This window comes from Leptinotarsa decemlineata, unplaced genomic scaffold (assembly GCF_025532065.1).
Source record: "Leptinotarsa decemlineata unplaced genomic scaffold, Ldec_3_MD MMD2_P_RNA_scaffold_5, whole genome shotgun sequence".
Lineage (NCBI taxonomy): Eukaryota > Metazoa > Arthropoda > Insecta > Coleoptera > Chrysomelidae > Leptinotarsa > Leptinotarsa decemlineata.
Window position 1 is genome coordinate 22,621,214 of NW_027412532.1, and position 17,761 is coordinate 22,638,974.

Here is a 17,761-nt window from a genome sequence, read left to right on the forward strand (position 1 = left end):
AAGAAGTTTACAAAATAAAGCGTTCATTCGATGTGAATTCTATTTATAAATTGAAAGTATACAGCTTTCTGCAGTTTATTATAAAAAATAAAAAACATCCAACTATGAAATTCAGAGAACACAGAATTTACTTAATCATCAAATAATACAGCTCACTAATCTGTTTACAAAAAATCTTAAATCTGCATTTTACAGAAATTATAAAATATGAAGAACTATTTCATACTCGTTTTGTTTTTTTTTTTATTGATTAGCCAAATTCTGAAATAGTTCCTTTTGAAGTTATATATGAATAATTCTTGTATAAATAATTCCCGGTACAAACCATTGTGGTTTCTTGGGAATAAATGTTTGAGAAAAAAAAAAAACCAAACCCAGGCTTGTCAGAAAATTAAATTTTACAATAACATATGTGCAACCCTCCTGATTCTTGTATTACCAGATTATCGACATCAATTTACTGTTATGGTCAAACAAAAGTGCTATAGAATAATTAACACATGAACATATATTAATAACTTTTACTTGCGGAATTACCTACATAATTATAATTCGCTCAATTTAAAAGTCAAGCAAAAGATTTTCAAAAAGGTGATAATCGATATTTCAAGAAGTGTTCGTATGTATCAGGAAATAAAAAAAAAAACAAAAAAACTGCTAAAATATATTGGTACAAAATATGACAAATTTCAAAATACTTTTTACTTGTTTGTGAAATTATTCAAGAGATGGATAAATGATTAGTTAGATAAATGTTATGTAATATTCTCTCTTGAAATAATTGGGAACATGGATATAGAAATACTGTATTACCAAATATGACAAGATAATGTTTCAAAATCTCTCTTATTCCTCCTGATAACATTAGAACAAATGAGATACCAAAGTAAGTGTGTCACTGGTATCAATGAAGTTGCCCCGGAGCGCCAATTAATTTTTGTATTTTGGAAGTGTTATTACATCATTATATTTTATTAAAAATAGTCAGTATAGCTTGCCATATCAATACATTATTCAAATCAAATGGGATGAAACTGATGAAAATAATTTTTCTGCTCAACTTTTCTCTTTGAGTGACGTTTGGAAATGTCTCGTTCCATTTCCAAAACCTGCCTTCTCTTCAAAACCAGATTGAATAAAGAATTTTATAATTGCCTTTTGACATAGTAGACAGTAACAAATATACGAAATATAATTCTTATTTGACAACTTCTGAAAACTTGCAAGTGATTTTTATTGGTGTTATTTTTTATTTTTCAGATCGTGGAATCTTAAAAACAAAAAGTTCAGAAAACACTTATGATTTTAATTTTGTATCAAAACTATTTGAATGAAAAGATGAAATAACCCAATTAAAACACTTTTTTAATCTAGAGTTTATTTTTTTTAAATCTCACATTGGGTTGAAAATCGACAAAATTGTTCTTAGACCCAACTTTAAACTATAACTGAAAACTTTGCAACAAATTAGAAAACATTCAAGAACATATACTTTTTTCATTTAGGACATTTTTGTCAAAATGGCTGTGTTAAAAAATACTGAAATATGTGCCTTTTTAACAAAAACCAACTTACGCGAACTTGATATCTTCCATTGTGTTCAAAAGTTAACAGGATAATGATTATTTATATCATTGGGGTATATCAGAAAAGAAAGTCAAATTTCATTTGAAATGATAAAATATACCTAAGAGCGCAATATAAAGTTGATTATATCACAAGGTCCAACTTATTTTTCCACATTATTTTTCAGTCTCATAATAATAGCATGTTTTAGGATGTTAAAAGTTCAATGAACTGAGTGAAAATGCGTCATTCCAGATCTCTTTTGAATTTTTGTTTCAACAGTTTTTTAATAATTAGGGTGTTTTATATTCTTATAATGGATTTTAATAGTTTCGTAATACTTTTCTTACTGGAAGGTTACGAAATAGTTGGCAAAACTAAATGGTAAAAGTGAAAAGCAAACAGGCTCACTCTAACAACTGACTGGTGACACAAAGGTTGAGCCTGAAGTTTACTGGTGTTTTGGAAAATCTTTTAATTTTCAACAATTGATATCATACTACACAAGTAGTCCCTTATATTTTCTTTTTCACTGTTACTGGTACTTTAACACCCATGAGATTGCACAACTGATTACGAACAGGCCTAACATCTTCAACAGGCTTTTCCCAATCTGTTCCACTCAGAAGGTTCATGACATCATCAATGTTTTCAGAACTAATGTTGCTGCTTTCGCCATTCACAAGCAGAGATTCATATAGCTTATTTGAGGTTGTTCGTCTGATATAGGGCTGTCTATGACATAATAGAATACTCAGTTGGACTAGGGCTATATCACATACTTCGCCTTTTACCTGAAATATGACAAAAATCAGTAATGAGCTTGTAATGAGTAATACTTATACATTTCCTGATTACTGATCAGTTAAAATTCATTATTTTCTGTATAGTGTTAGATATTTATTACAACTAGTGGCAACGCTATACGCAACGATATTTCTGTCTTTGTCACTTTACCGTAACTTCCATCTCATCATTGCAGTCCTCACTAATGTACTTGTAGCCATGAGCGTATCATTGGTTTGTGAATTATACAGCGTGAATTGTACGTTTTACAGTTAAGTTAGTCAGCAATCGACGTGTTGTGATAACAATTGGTGAAAATAATAGTGCTAATAAGTGTTTAAGCGTTACATAATTATATTTCTACACCGTTCTCAAACTACTCAAAAAATGGGAGACATGGTCGGGCCTTCCACGTCGAAAAAGGTAAAACGGTCGGAGTCTCGGTCAGTAAGAGAAAAACAAATTGTACTGCGAGTATTTCACTGTCTTGAAAGAGATCATCAGCCACCAAAAGATGACTTTGTGCATATGTGCTGTAATTCTACGTGTGTACCTCCGAATAACCAACCGGGCATTTCTACATCATTAAGTTCCACAATTACAAAAGATAAATTAGTTGATATGTGCTCTGATTATACCGGTGTACCAAAATCATCGATTTACAAAATACTAAGAGAAGCAGAAATTCATGGGGACGTACAAACGCCAAAAACTAGTAGCGGACGAAAAAAAATCACAGTTGATGAAGAAGCCAAAACCAGTATATGCAGAACTATTCACAGTTTCTTTTTCAGAAATGAGCTGCCCACACTACAAACAGTTCTGGAGGCACTTAGCGATCATGAATTGGTCCCAAAAATGGGTAAAGAAACTTTTAGGAAACTTGTACACGAAATGAAATTTACGTACAGAAAAGTTGACAGGAAAAGCATTCTCATTGAACGTCAAGAAATAATAGCATGGAGAAGAAATTATCTAAGAAAAATTGACGAATTTCGGAAGCTCAAAAAAAAATTGTACTTCATGGACGAGACATGGGTTAACCAAGGACATACGGTCAAAAAAGTATGGCAGGATGGTAATATAACAAGTGCACGACAAGCCTTTATTGAAGGTTTGTCAGTTGGGTTAAAACAGCCATCTGGAAAAGGTAGTCGTCTGATAGTTACGCATATAGGAAGCGACAGTGGATTGTTAGCAAATGGTGAATTAATATTTAAATCTAAGAAAACAGGCGACTATCATGAAGAGATGAATGCGGAGGTGTTTGAAAAATGGTTTGAAGGCATCATTCAACTTGTGGAACCTGGGTCTGTCATCGTCATGGACAATGCCTCATACCATAGTCGACATTTAGAACCATTACCGAAACAATCATGGGAAAAAGCAGCAATTCAAGAATGGTTAATTAATAAGAACATCCAATATAACAAAGATAGTTTAAAGGCAGAACTACTTCAGCTAACAAAATTACACACAGACAAATATAAAAAATTCGCGGTGGATGAAATGGCGTTAAGTCGTGGAATTACAGTTTTAAGGTTACCACCATACCACTGCGAATTAAACCCAATAGAATTAATCTGGGCGCAAGTAAAAGGATATGTGGCACGAGAAAACAGAACATTTAAATTAGTGGACATGCAACATCACCTACAAGAAGCTATTCGAACTGTTTCTGCAGAAGACTGGAAGAAATGCATGCAGCATGTTTTAAAAGAAGAGCAAAAAATGTGGGACGTAGACAACCGTATTGAACACAATATTGAACCAATCATAATTCACTTTGATGATAGCGGTAGCAACAGTGACGAAATTTTAACTATTTGTACTAAGAATTTTTCTTTCATTCTTAACCCTCTCAAAAATTAATAAGCACGCCCCCGATTTGCTGTCAACTGGGCTTACTTCTACTCTCAATCATTATTGGTTTTAGTATAGGATTGTTACCTTTTACAGATCTATAAAGTAATCAGAATATTAAATTTGAAAATAGATACAAATGTAGAAAGGGTAAAATATTACTGCATTTGATAAATTAACTTTTTGAAAAAAAAAATCTAATTTGTCAGTAATATAAATTTATAAAACTTTACATATAAAAATAAATATGTATCATCTGGAGACGTTTCAAAGACTAAACATTTTCTTCATCCAACCTATTTAAATCAAAACATTATAATTGGTAGTTATAATTTGTCTTTTGATGTAAATCAATTTGATATTATTATTATTGACACTGACACTGATATCAAATTGATCGTATGTTTGATAATGGAGATGGATAAAGTCTTCGAAAAGTCACCAGATGAGTATATAACTATAATAGGTTTCCGCGGTTAGAAATTTGAACATCTGAATTTCGGGTTGAACCGCTCTCAAAGTTTTGCATTGTTCGACGTTTCGGCTTCGACTTTGAAGCCACTTTCAAGAAATAGAAAAGTGTGGCTGTTCTGATCTTGCCAAACCTTCGAGACGGTATGACCCTTATTGCCCTGTTTCATTCAAATAAAAAACAGATTTAACCAGTTTCTGACTTTCTTTACTTCTCTTGAATAGTTATTTCTCCATTCTACAATCTCTGATTTTTTCATCAACATGCTCTTTCTATCTTGTTTTCTAAAAGTGAAGTTCAGCTCTTGTTATATCTTCCATAATCTAGTTCTTCTTATATCAGGAAAAAACTGTCTTCACGAATAACTGACAAAATGAATATTACTGGAGTTTTTTCCCAACACCAAATCGTTATTTTTACACCTCAACATGTGTTTCGATCACCAAGTGATCATCTTCAAGAGGAAGATAAAACTGTTTTAGAGATATATAGATAAACTATAGAGATAATGGAGACCTTTGGAAAGTTTCATAGTAATTATCTAGTAGAAAAATTTCAATAGCAAACCTGTAAACGGCAGAGTGTGTCATGTATTACCTGTTGCTCGTATAAATGTAAATTTATTACCAAAAAAATTGAAACAACTTATTAATTATCTTTTCATTGACTCTTTTGCCTTAAAATTAATTCTTGTGCCCTGAAATATTTTTTATCCAAATCTAAAGGGGTCGATTCCAACCATTGGTCTATCTGACGTTGAATTACCCACTTATTCTTTTCAGCAAACCCTTTCATTGGATAATCATATTACAGAAGTGCATCAACAATACTGCCCACCATCTTGAGCGGTCCGTCGTATTGGATTCAGAGCGAAGTAATTTTATATTTTGTCTACTTCTCAGCACACCCTTTAATTTGATACCCATATCAAGAGGGTTCCTCCAAAAATAAATTGGATGTATAATGGCGGCACTCAATCGCGCATTGTCATCCAAACTAAACTTAAATACAAAATTCTAACACAATCAGTTGCGGATAAGCGTTTCAAAATGTAATTACATGATTTGACTAGAAATGACATATACATTCAAAACAAGTTAAATAAAAACAGGAATAAGGCAAACTGATGAAATTCTGTCACTTAACGATTAGAAAGTGATGAGAATTATGCATGTGATTTGGATGTAGTGAAGTAGGAGTATATTGATTCAGAAAATAAACTCACCTGAATGTACTGACAAAGAACTGTGATACCATCAATCAACTTATAAATATCTTTACAACCTGCTATCTCTACTTGAATCAGTTTCAAGGTTTTCTTGATAAATTCGAATTCTGAACTAGAATCTGCCATTATCAATTCAATACAGCCAGAATCAAATAATTTATCGAGGAATCTAAACATTGACACTGTTATCCTGTCTATTTTTTGATGTTCAATGAATATTTTTAGAATTATATCACATATCCTTTGAATTTCTGGTAATCCTTTGACATCAACTTCCGATTTGAGGTAAGTAAATAAAGATGAGCTTGAATTTTTCACCTGAAAATAATAGAGAACATTTATTGTTGGAACGTTTTAAAAATATATAAACAAAAAAATTAAATAGTTATTAATTTAAGACAACTGAAAAATGTGAACACATGGGTTGGTACTTGTAAATATTACAATGGGTATTTTTTCTCAGTTAATTTTATAAAAAAGTTTATAAAGTTGTTACTGGATTTTTTTTCAGTAACAATAATGCATATTGAATGATTATATTAAAAAATGTGTGAAATAATTATTAAAAATTTTATCAACCACATGAAGAAGAAAATTCTTCAATATTTTAGGAATTGATACAATAGAAATTGGATTGATTCTACTCAAAATAATTCACTGTGAATTCTACTATTAGAAACTGTCAACAGTTCAATATCACAAATTGTTCTGACATATTTTGGTAAGTAATATCAATGAAAAAATTGATTTAGAGTAGGATGTACATAGAAAATCAATAGAATAAAATTTTATTGAAAACTTCAGTTATTTGCAGATGACACAAACTTTATATATTTTTCGAACAATTTCATAAACATTCAAAAAATTATGGATGAATATTTAAAGAAAATTAAAAATTGGTTATAACAACATAAATTTAGTTTGGGTTATCAAAAATCGTCTTATATGTGCATCTCAAAAACAAAATAATGATAAAAAATCCTTTCATTTTAATAATAAAAAAAAATAAACCAGTTATTGAACTTTTAGGAGTATATATGGATGAATAATTATCATGGAAAGTCAATCTGAAAATCTAAGATGCAAACTCTTTCAATTAATTGGTATACCTAATATTTAGAATAATATACTATATTCCGCATACCTTTTTGATGAGTATTGATTAGTGTCTGATAAACTCAAATTTGCAATTTTTATTAGATATATAGATATACAGTTTTATTTACTCATTTATTTTTTGTGCAACATATTATTAAATTATTTTTTCCTACTTCAATTTTCATTATTCAATGTTTATAAATCATTGATGTTATCATATTGACTTTTTAAAATAACTATATTATTTTTTATTCATTAATTTATTATTACTTTGTACTTACACTCACTTATGTATTATATTTTTAATGAACGTTTGTACATTAGGGTAACCTAAATAAATATAATACTACTACTACTTCTAAATCGCACAATATTCATATGTTGTCTACTTTAAAAAATTGTTTCTGTATGGTGAATCAGCATACCTCATTCTATAAAATTTATAAAATGATCATTATAATATATAGTGTTTACAAACAGAATCATTTGGAGAAGAAATATTAATGTTTGTTAAACCAATTGAAAAATTGAAAAATGAAAAATTGGGAATTATTAAAAATTATAATAGATTCAACACTAGTACTTTTCCCAAACATAAGAACTATAACATTCTTCTTGACGCGGATTTTACCGACCAAATTAACATCATCTGGAGGTGAACTATACTTACTACTACTACTACTACTATTTTAGGATAGTTCATCTACTGTTGACATCAACTTGGTTGGTGAAACGGTTATAGTGTTACAGATCCAGTGTATGGGAAGAGTACTACTTTAGTTTATGCGAGATGTTTCAGTTATTTTTTTCGAGAATTATCATACTCTACCAATGTCTCAGTCATGCCTCCAACACTGCAAACGAGTCCAAGTATAATGTTGTATGTGAAAGGTGGTAGTTGAATAAGTTGCACAAATTTCGGAAATGTAACAGAAGCAGAATTCCAATTCATTTCTTCGCATTCTTCTTTTGGGAATATACGACATAAATCACTATAGTAGGTGAAGCTTTTTATCATAGTGTTACTGAAATTTAAATTGAACAAGTCAATTCAAGAAGACATATATCAAATAATGTTTGTGAAAAAATTTTAAGTTCATTATTTCAATCAGTATATTAATAAAACAAGAATTAAAAATAATCTGCGGAAAAAAATAGATATATTTATCCTGTGGTTCTATTCAAGTTATCTATTTAAGCTTAGTCGTTCTGATTTTTGTACTATTACTGCATGAGCTCATTTAGTACTTACTGTTAAAAAAATATCTAAATGAATTCATTTGTTGGAAACTTCAAACTGTTCCAGAATCAGAACGTGTATATTGATTGAATAGAAAGGTGTAAGATCTCTGGAATATATTCTTCACGAATAAGGCTTTTGTGTCTTATATTTTTTCAATTCACAGCTTTACATTATTTATCTATGATGAATAGGTGAAACTTGAGTTGATTTTAAGGTAGCGAGCAGTAAATCTAATGGGAAATGACTATTCTGATTTGAGAAACGATTTAATAATAAATCAGTATTATCCGTATGATTTCTCATTCTCTGTCTCCAAACTACTCGATCTGAGAAAAAAATCAGATATATATAAGACATACAACAAAGCCTCAGGTCGGCTAAAGACAAAAGAGACCCATTATCAGCAGCAGGGGTCTATCGCATTTCGTGCACTTGTGGAAAGGTATATATCGGAACCACCAAACGATCCAGGCAATAGAGATCCACAAACACACGGATAATTTTAACTGAAAAGAAGAAGCGGTGAACCTCAATCAAATATGGAACCCCATTTTAAGGAATTCGAGAATAACGAACAGGAACAATGTTCCAGGTTCAAGTGCAGGTACGAATACAGGTACAAATGCAGGTACAAATACAGGTACAAATACAACTGATTACTTGACAAGGCATAAATACGCTTTACAAAGCCTGAAAGGTAGTCATCGGACAGCAAGCCATGATGGTTAAACCTCTGAAGAAGCTAGCCACTCGCGCCAGCGAAACGTCAGGAAGAAATTCCAAAACTCCAAGGCTTTCAAACTCGAAAAGCAATGACACTGAAAACTTCAGCCGTGAAAGTCTAAACCATTTTGTGTATATAAGAAGTTCCAAATATGTGACAGAGTTGTGATCACCTCATTCAGTGTACAAAAAGAGTTGCTCCAATTTTTTCTCTTTCCAAGCTTAAAAGTTCATGACCAACTTGTTGTCGGGGAAAGTATAGCTGTGGAAAGGACGGTTTGGTATGCAAGCTTCTATAGACAGGCGTCAATTTTCAAATTTTCACGTTGAGCTCATCCTCAATCCACTTCACTACTCGAAAGGAGTAGTAAGATCAGAATTGCAAGCATATTTGTAGCAGCAACTGTGTTATAGTTTCTAGGAGTTTGTGCAGATAGAAAGTTATTTACTGGGGTAACCTCTTGCGAAGGCGAGTTGTTCCAAATTTTATGATGATTCGAGTCCTACAGAGCGGCATCAATTGTTCAAAGCACCTCAATATTTTGTTAGGTACAGCAAAGGCATCTGAGTTAATATATGTTGTATACGAGTACAATACCTTACAGGGGTTAAACTAGCCAAAGAGAGGTTACGTTTAAACTGTATGGAGTTATGCAGAGTATGGAGTTTTCCACATTTTTTGTTCAATAATGGAAAAGTAGAAAGACAAAAAGCTTTTCTCCCAATAATCTCTCCATGGTACAACTTTTTCATAATGGATACTATAGATACTTCTCACCCATGTCAAGGTTTATGCTAGAAGACAACCATCTTTATTGTGACATTACAGGAATTTTACTGAATACTTTTAAAAAACAGTGTAGCAATGAAATTCATCAGTTAACCAGTTAAGTTTATATTATTTAAATTTTATATATTTACATTGATACTTGTCTATATTTATATATACTTTAGGGTTAACTTAGTTTTAAGGTAATACTGTATTTTTATATTGCTTTTTACCCATGGGGATTATCCATATACATAAATAAATAAATAAAATGATAATTTTATGTTGTGTTGAGATTCAACGGTGCTTCTAGTTGGATTCACTGTTCTAGATCCAGAACAGAACATCAAAAATAACAACATTATAACAAATGTTTTACACTCACCTGTAGATAAGACTATAAAATACTCTTCCAGCAAGTGCTCTAGTCCTATCAATTTTTTCTACAGCTTGTTGTGCAATACCTGATAGAATTTGATTCAATAAATTGGGTGTCAAAAATCCAACTGAAAATTTTTCCACCAAACAAGTCATGATTTGTAGACCAGATATACAAGCTTCTCTAACCCACGCTCCGATATCACCTCTTTTGTCTTGTGTATAATCTTTCAAACCTTCCAAAAATGTGTGGTATATTTTACCAATATTTTCATTGTCCATATCTATAAAATACTCCAACATATTAGTATCACATGATGTTGTTCTAAATAATCTAAATTATTTAATTAAATAGCTGTACACATGAAACAGTTATCAATTTTTTCAATTGGAAGAATTTATTTATTTATTTATTTATTTGCCACTGAGGTACAGTATGTACATATGGTATGTCAATAACTGAATATATATATATATATATATATATATATATATATATATATATATATATATATATATATATATATACACATATATACACACATATACACACCCACATATATAAACATACACACATACATACACATATATAGATAAGACACGTATATAAATTCCTTAGTAAAAATATATAACAGGCGTCGAAGATAACACTAAATAATAGTAAGAGGAAAAAAATAAGTAAAATCATTGCTCAACGGAAATCATCTTCCAGGAATTCATCACAACTATAGTAACATTTTTGCAGCAGCAATTGGTTTACTCTACCATGAAACACTTTATCAGAGGTAATTTGTTTGATCTGCTCTGGTAATTTATTATACAGATTTATGGCATTATACAAAGGGGACTTTTTATATTTCGTTGACTTATGACTTGGAATACGCAAAACATCACCATGACGTGTGTTGTAACTGTGCACCGTTGCGTTTGTTTCTAGTTCATGGATGTTAGATCTAGCAAATCCTATACATTTAAGAATGTATATGGAGGGAGCCGGTAATAATTTTTCCCTAACGAATACTGGTTTACAGCTGTCTCGGTGTTCAATGCTGAAAATTAGTCTAACAATGTGCTTTTGTGCTACGAATACTCTGATGAATTCATTACTGCAACCCCATGCTATGATATTGAGGGATATATGCCTACTACACGCTGCAGGAATTTTTCCAGTAATTTTATTACTGTGCATAACCATGTATTATATTTCTAGTATGTTATTACCGTATATACTATTTGTTTTTTTATTCTCCAGACTGTCCCACTAGGTGACGTACCATTAGATATATCTATTTATTTGTTTATTTATTTTTTGTGTTTAGTAGTTATGACATATGTTTTATTTATAGCCAAGCTTTGTCAATGAGTTAGTATGACTTCAGACAATAAAGTATATTTATTATTATTATTATTATTATTATTATTATTATTATTAATATGCCATAGCAAAATAGATTTCTAGTAGACCTGCTGTGTCCATGCATGATTTCATTTGCCTTAAAGCAAAGAATGTCTTGTTTAATTTGTTGCAGACATCTTTTATTTGCAGATCCCATGATAAGCTTTCATCCAAGTAAGTTCCTAAAAATTTTACTTCGCTACTAATCTTTATTTCGTCAATAGTTTGTAGGTCATCTGGAACATTATTTTTCCTATTATAGAAATTTACTATTACAGTTTTTGTGGAGTTCAATATTAATCTGTTTCGCTGACACCAGGAGCTGAAACTATCGATTATGCATTTTACCTTACTAAGCAGTACATCAATATTTCCCCCTGTAACTGTGATAGTGGTATCATCCGCAAACATGGTAAGGTGGCAATCTTTCAGATATTCTGACAAATCATTTGCATACAACAAAAAAAGCAATGGTACAAGCACTGACCCCTGTGGCACTCCAAGCTTAACTTCGTTGCACCTTGATCTAACATTTTCACATTTTACAGTCATGGTACGCCCTTTGAGGTAAGATTCAATCCATTGTAACAAGTTATTCGGAAACCTAAGTTGGGTCAGTTTTGCAACTAGAAATTCAGGAGACACTGTGTCAAACGCTTTTGTTAGATCAAAAAATAAAGACATTACAAAATTCTTTGTAATGTCTTTACTTCTTTGTAGATATAATTCAGTAAGTGATATGTTGCAATTTCAATTGATTTACTCTTTCTGAATCCATGTTGATCTTTGCACAGTATATTATTTTCTGCCAAATAATGCGTAATTCTATTTGCGACTATTTTTTCAAATAATTTAGACAGTGAGCAGAGCAAAGAGATTTGCCTATAATTTTCTACTACCGAGCGATCGCCTTTTTGAAAAGAGGTATTACTAATGCCTTTTTGAATTCTTCGGGAAAGTATCCTTGCAAAAAAGACTGATTAAATAAATAAGTCAAAGGGGTAATCACCACATCGATTATTTTTTTTATTTTTAATAATATTTTTAGTGTGCTCAGCACCTCAGATTCGCTTATAGGATCATTTTGGAAAGGATGAATTATATGGTGATTCCTTGAGACTGTACAAGGCAGTGACATATTTTGACCAAAGTTTTTTTCAGTTGCAAATTTGGCAGCATTTGAGAAATTGTAAGCAAACAATTCTGTTATTTCATTTAGGTCTGTAATTTCTTGATCATTTTTTAAAATACTGATAATTTTGTTCGATGATCTACTCTTCCTTCCTAGTTCATTATTTATAATGTTCTATGTTGTTTTGGTCTTATTGTCTGCATTCAGAATTTTGTTGTTGGAGTAATTGATTTTAGCCTCTTTCAAGTTTTTTTTATGTTCTTTTAAACTGTTTTGATATAAAGTTAAACTTCTGGCATCTGCTTCCTTAGAAGCTTTGATATTTCTAAACATTTCTCTCAAATTTTTTCCCTTCTGGATAATTTTAGGATGGTTGACTACATGGAGTTGAAAAATATTATTTTTTCAATGCCCAATAAAAGTAGAACTGATGACATAAATATATTGTTCATAAAATATTGTTTTGATAATATTGCAGAACCGTTGCTCAATCTAGTATGTTTCCAAAAGAATTGAAAATAGGAACCATAATTCCACTGCCAAAGGTATCTAATTCAAATAAAGCTTCTGGTCTAAGACCAATAAATATGCTAAGCTCAACTGAAAACATTCTAGAAAAGGTAGAGTACGACCAATTGGTGAGATATATTGAAGATAACAACATGATTAATAGTGTTCAATCTGGTTTCCGAAGCAAGCATAGTTGTAAAACAGCATTTCAATGTGTTTTAGATGATTGGAAAAAAAAGTATAGAATTATACAAACTAGTAGGTGCAGTATTCCTTGATCTACAGAGGGCTTTTGAAAAGGTAAATAGAAATAAATTAGTGCTGAAGATGGAAAGTATCGGCATTGTACGTAAAGCGTTGAAATGGTTTGCAAATTATCTATATAATAGAAAACAAAAATTCCTTCTGAATAACATAAAATCCGAGGAAATAGAAAATGGATTTGGGGCGCAACAAGGTAGTATTATCGGCCCTTTATCCTTCCTGATTTATATAGATGACATAGTAGGAGAAACTGGAATGTCTGAAATCCATTTATTTGCAGATGACACCCTCATCTATTTTTCATCATGGAATTTTGACGGAAACGATAAACTCTACAATAAATTGTATTCATAAATGGTGTTGCAGTAATTTACTTAAAATAAATCTGTTTAAATCTGTTTTAAAATCTGTTTTTCCGTTAATTAAAATAAAACAAAATGTGATTGTAAGAGAAAACCAGATTAAAACACTGCCAAGCCAGAATTTGGTAGTCAAACTATGCGGGAACTCAATCCAACAAGTAAAAAAAACAAATACTTGGGTATTATAGACGACAATGAACCAACGTTTAAAAAATATGCAAACTATATATTAAAAACTATTTCTTTTAAAGAAAATTTTTATTCAGATGTTCAAGATACCTTAATGCTTAATGCATGGACAAAAACTGCGATATACTCTAGTATTATACTTCCCCATTTAAACTATTGCTCCACTATTTTATACCTACTGAACCAAAACCAAATCAACAGGTTCCAAAAACTACAAAACCAATCAATGGGTATCATTTTGTCATGTAGCAGACGCACTCCTTTAAAAATCATGTTGGACAGCTTAGGATGGTTAACAATTAAATATTATTTGTTATACCAGACACTTATTTTCATTTTTAAATTCAAAACACCTAAATAATCCTTTTTTTTATATTCTCCGAAATAACAATTCCATTAAAAAAAAAAGAAAAACAGCATTTTTGGTTTTCTCCGTATAACTCGAGAAGAGCGAAAGTCCCCGTAAATTTTCTTAAACCATTGTATTTTTTCCGATAACAGTTACCTAATTTTTCCATTCAATCGTCTTCGTATCTATTACGGTTTAGAATATAGCAATGTTACCACATGATAAAAGAAACGCCCTGTATATAAATATGGTACATGGTACATATGTTTGTCTTTGACCTAATCACGACAGCAGATCTAATAGATATATTTGGTGTGAATATTTTCAAATTTAAAATGTTTTCTCACCTCCTTCTGATACAACTGCTATAGAAGTTAAAGCTTTGATGGCATCCCTTCTACTCTCAGCCCATTGCAAAGATGTTGGAGTAATCGCAGTGGATTCAATCAATGAAGATACCACTAAATCAAGTTGTGGTTTCAAGATGAGTTTTGGAAGTGCTCCTAAAGCCAAACTGTATCCCATTCTACTGTGTTCATTACTGGCACACAACAGTTCCTTGACATAAAACTTTACAACTTTATCATATTCTTCTGGTTTATCACAATAATATTCCTCAAGCAGAGCAGGTAATGCAATCAATGCAACTGTACGTATACTGAGGACGTCGCAGGATAAGCATTCATTGAGGAGATTGTGCCAATCCTCTGAAACATAAACAAAAAGAAAAAATGTATACACATTTTTGGAGATTTTAGATTGGATTCGTCGAAATATGTCTCAATTATAATGAATTTATTTCTCACTGAAATTTAAATTTTAACTTTGAATACAGGGGCGAAGAAATAGACCAAGCATATGGTACTCGAGATGTTCCCAATATGTAGACAATATTCCACTTCTGTTGGTACTATATAATCTGTTTTCATTCCTAATTTTACAACATGAAAGGTTTCAATCAAGGGCTTTATTCCGAATTCACTAAAGCTGAGGTGGAATTTCCCCAGAGACACTGTTTTTTTCATATTGAAAAATAAAGAACGTTCATTGATAACATTTGATATATCACATCACTACAATTAGCATTTAGTAAATTAGTGTCAGGTACAGACAATACCAAAGATAAATCATCTGCATAGGCAGAGTGATGACAACTTTTTAAAATGCAATTAATCTGATTAATGTACAAAATAGACAACACGGGTCCCAAGACGGAACTTTGTGCGATACCCATATCAACGTCCAGACATTCAGATTTTCTATTATATTTTGTATTATTAGAGTTTATTCATATAGATACATATTGTTTCCTGTCCACCAGAAATGATTCAATCCTTTTTAGTGGGAGACCCTAAAACCATATAGTTCTAACAATTCTCATAGTTTTCCGTGGTTTACACAGTCAAACTCTCGGCTGCTGTTTATCAGATAAAATCTTATGCTTCTCAATGAAACTCCAAAGACGGTCGACAAAGGCATATTCAAATAACATATCGGTCAGTAATTTTCTAATAATTTGGAATCATTTTTCTTGTGAATCGGTATGACTTTTCCAATTTTAATAGCATTTGGAAATGAACCTGTTTGAGAAGATAAATTCACCAAATGAGTTAGGGGAGCAATAATATCCTCGAGGTCATCCCTCAAAATAAATCCTGGGATCTCCTCTGATCCAGCAGAATTTTTATTTTTCTCTTTGAAAGTAAAAGAAGTTCTCTTTCGGAAAACGATTGCAAGAACATGCTCACCTTATTGAAATCGTTGTTACGCTTAAGATGACTAATTATAGGAATATTGTTCTGTCTTTTCTTGCCCATATGCCAACACCCCCACATTGTTTTGTTGTTCTACAGTAGAAATAAATCAAATCATAGTTAGTAAAATTGATTGAGTTCATTGAGATTTCTTTTAGCCCAGTTTCAACTAAGCATAAAAATTTTAATGTTTCCAAATCACTTATATCACTCAAAAGGTAGTTGATTTTATCAGTTGTCAAGGTATTAACGTTTAACATAAGTAAGTCAGACTTGAAAATCGGTTGCTCAGTTTTCCAATTCAGTGCCCTATAGCTTGTTTTTCCCTTGATTAATGGTGTCCACATGTTACAGCTGCCATTATTGACCTGGTTGAATGTGTCCTTATTCAATATGTAAGTAGTATGGCTTTCGTGAATTTGATACAGATAGTATCCTGGATCTACATCAGGTTCTAGTTGTACATAGATCCAATTTTTCTTATCCTCTTCAATAGTCCTTAACGTAAAGAAGTATCGGCTGTAACAGTTTCTCTTCCTTGTAGGTCTCTTATCATCTTCGACTAATGTATGATCTTCCAGCTATTGAAGTATTCCATTCTGTAGAAAGTATTTCATGATGCCATCGACAATGAATGCAAAATTGATTAGAGACTCAATGATCCTTTTCTTTGTAAAGTGAGGGTGAATGGATTAGTAATTCAAGTACTGTTCCATCTGAGTTGGCTTCCTGTAGACAGATGTTTCCATTTGCCTTCATTATGAATTTTATATTTATTTATTTATTTATTCATTAACGGGTAACACCCAATTAAGTTTAAGAGATTTCACAATAAATTATATGAATACAACAAATAATTACACCTAACTTACTTGCTAAAAGTAAAACTAATTCATTAATAAAGAATAACAGTGAGAAAATAAATTTACTGAATTGAAATATTAATTAAATAAATGAATGATTAAGATATGGAAAATTCAATTATTGAGGATGTTTATGTTTATATTTATTACCATTTATAATTTATTTCTGAGCGAGCGTACTGCAAACTCTGTTTTGTTCAATGAAAAGAAGTCCAGATCGACTTTATTACCACCAATAGCAACTCTAGACAGGGGAGAATGTTTGCCGTAATTACAACAATGAAAATCTATTGCAAATGTTTCTGTATTCCTTGTACTTCTAGAAGGAATATGTAAGCCAATTTGTGTTAGCAATGCAGGGCATTTAATAAGAGAATTTAATAATTGGAATCAGAGTTTTATAAGTCAGTTTCCACTCTAGAAAGCTGTTTGTTGAGAAAAAGGTCCAGATTTGGTATTATACTGTCAAGGTATCATCAAGATAACTCAATCAGAAGAAGAAGCCACTGAAGAAGCTTTCAAAAAGTTCCGAGTTTGGTTGAGATATATTTCCACTTTTTCCCAGCTTAAATAAAACCTTCTATAGAATTAACAAAGCAGAAAAGGAATATGAAAGTCCACTTTCTCTAGGCGCAAATAAAGAGAACCAACAATGAATGGGAAACATCCCTTTACAGATAAGGAACTCACATGGAACCTGAATTATAGAAAAGAGAAACAATTAAGAACCTAATTTTCCCGTGGGTTTACCAATAACTGACTACATTGTAAAATAATCAAAATTAATCTTATTTCACTGTTTATACAACCAAACAC

At 31.3% G+C, this 17,761-nt stretch overlaps 1 protein-coding gene across 1 annotated transcript in view; it reads right to left on the bottom strand.

Annotated features, from left to right (window-relative positions):
* Positions 1 to 650: 650 nt before the first annotated feature.
* The window catches only part of TBCD (tubulin folding cofactor D), a 37,456-nt gene continuing 20,345 nt past the window's right edge, over positions 651 to 17,761 (bottom strand). Inside the window, exons 9-13 of the mRNA XM_074169691.1 lie at positions 14,676 to 15,035; positions 10,134 to 10,410; positions 7,843 to 8,038; positions 5,913 to 6,233; positions 651 to 2,360 (exon numbers count right to left, since the gene is read on the bottom strand). Coding sequence (XP_074025792.1) covers positions 2,082 to 2,360; positions 5,913 to 6,233; positions 7,843 to 8,038; positions 10,134 to 10,410; positions 14,676 to 15,035 — 1,433 coding nt within the window. The 3' untranslated portion in view covers positions 651 to 2,081. The remainder of the gene's footprint in view (positions 2,361 to 5,912; positions 6,234 to 7,842; positions 8,039 to 10,133; positions 10,411 to 14,675; positions 15,036 to 17,761) is intronic.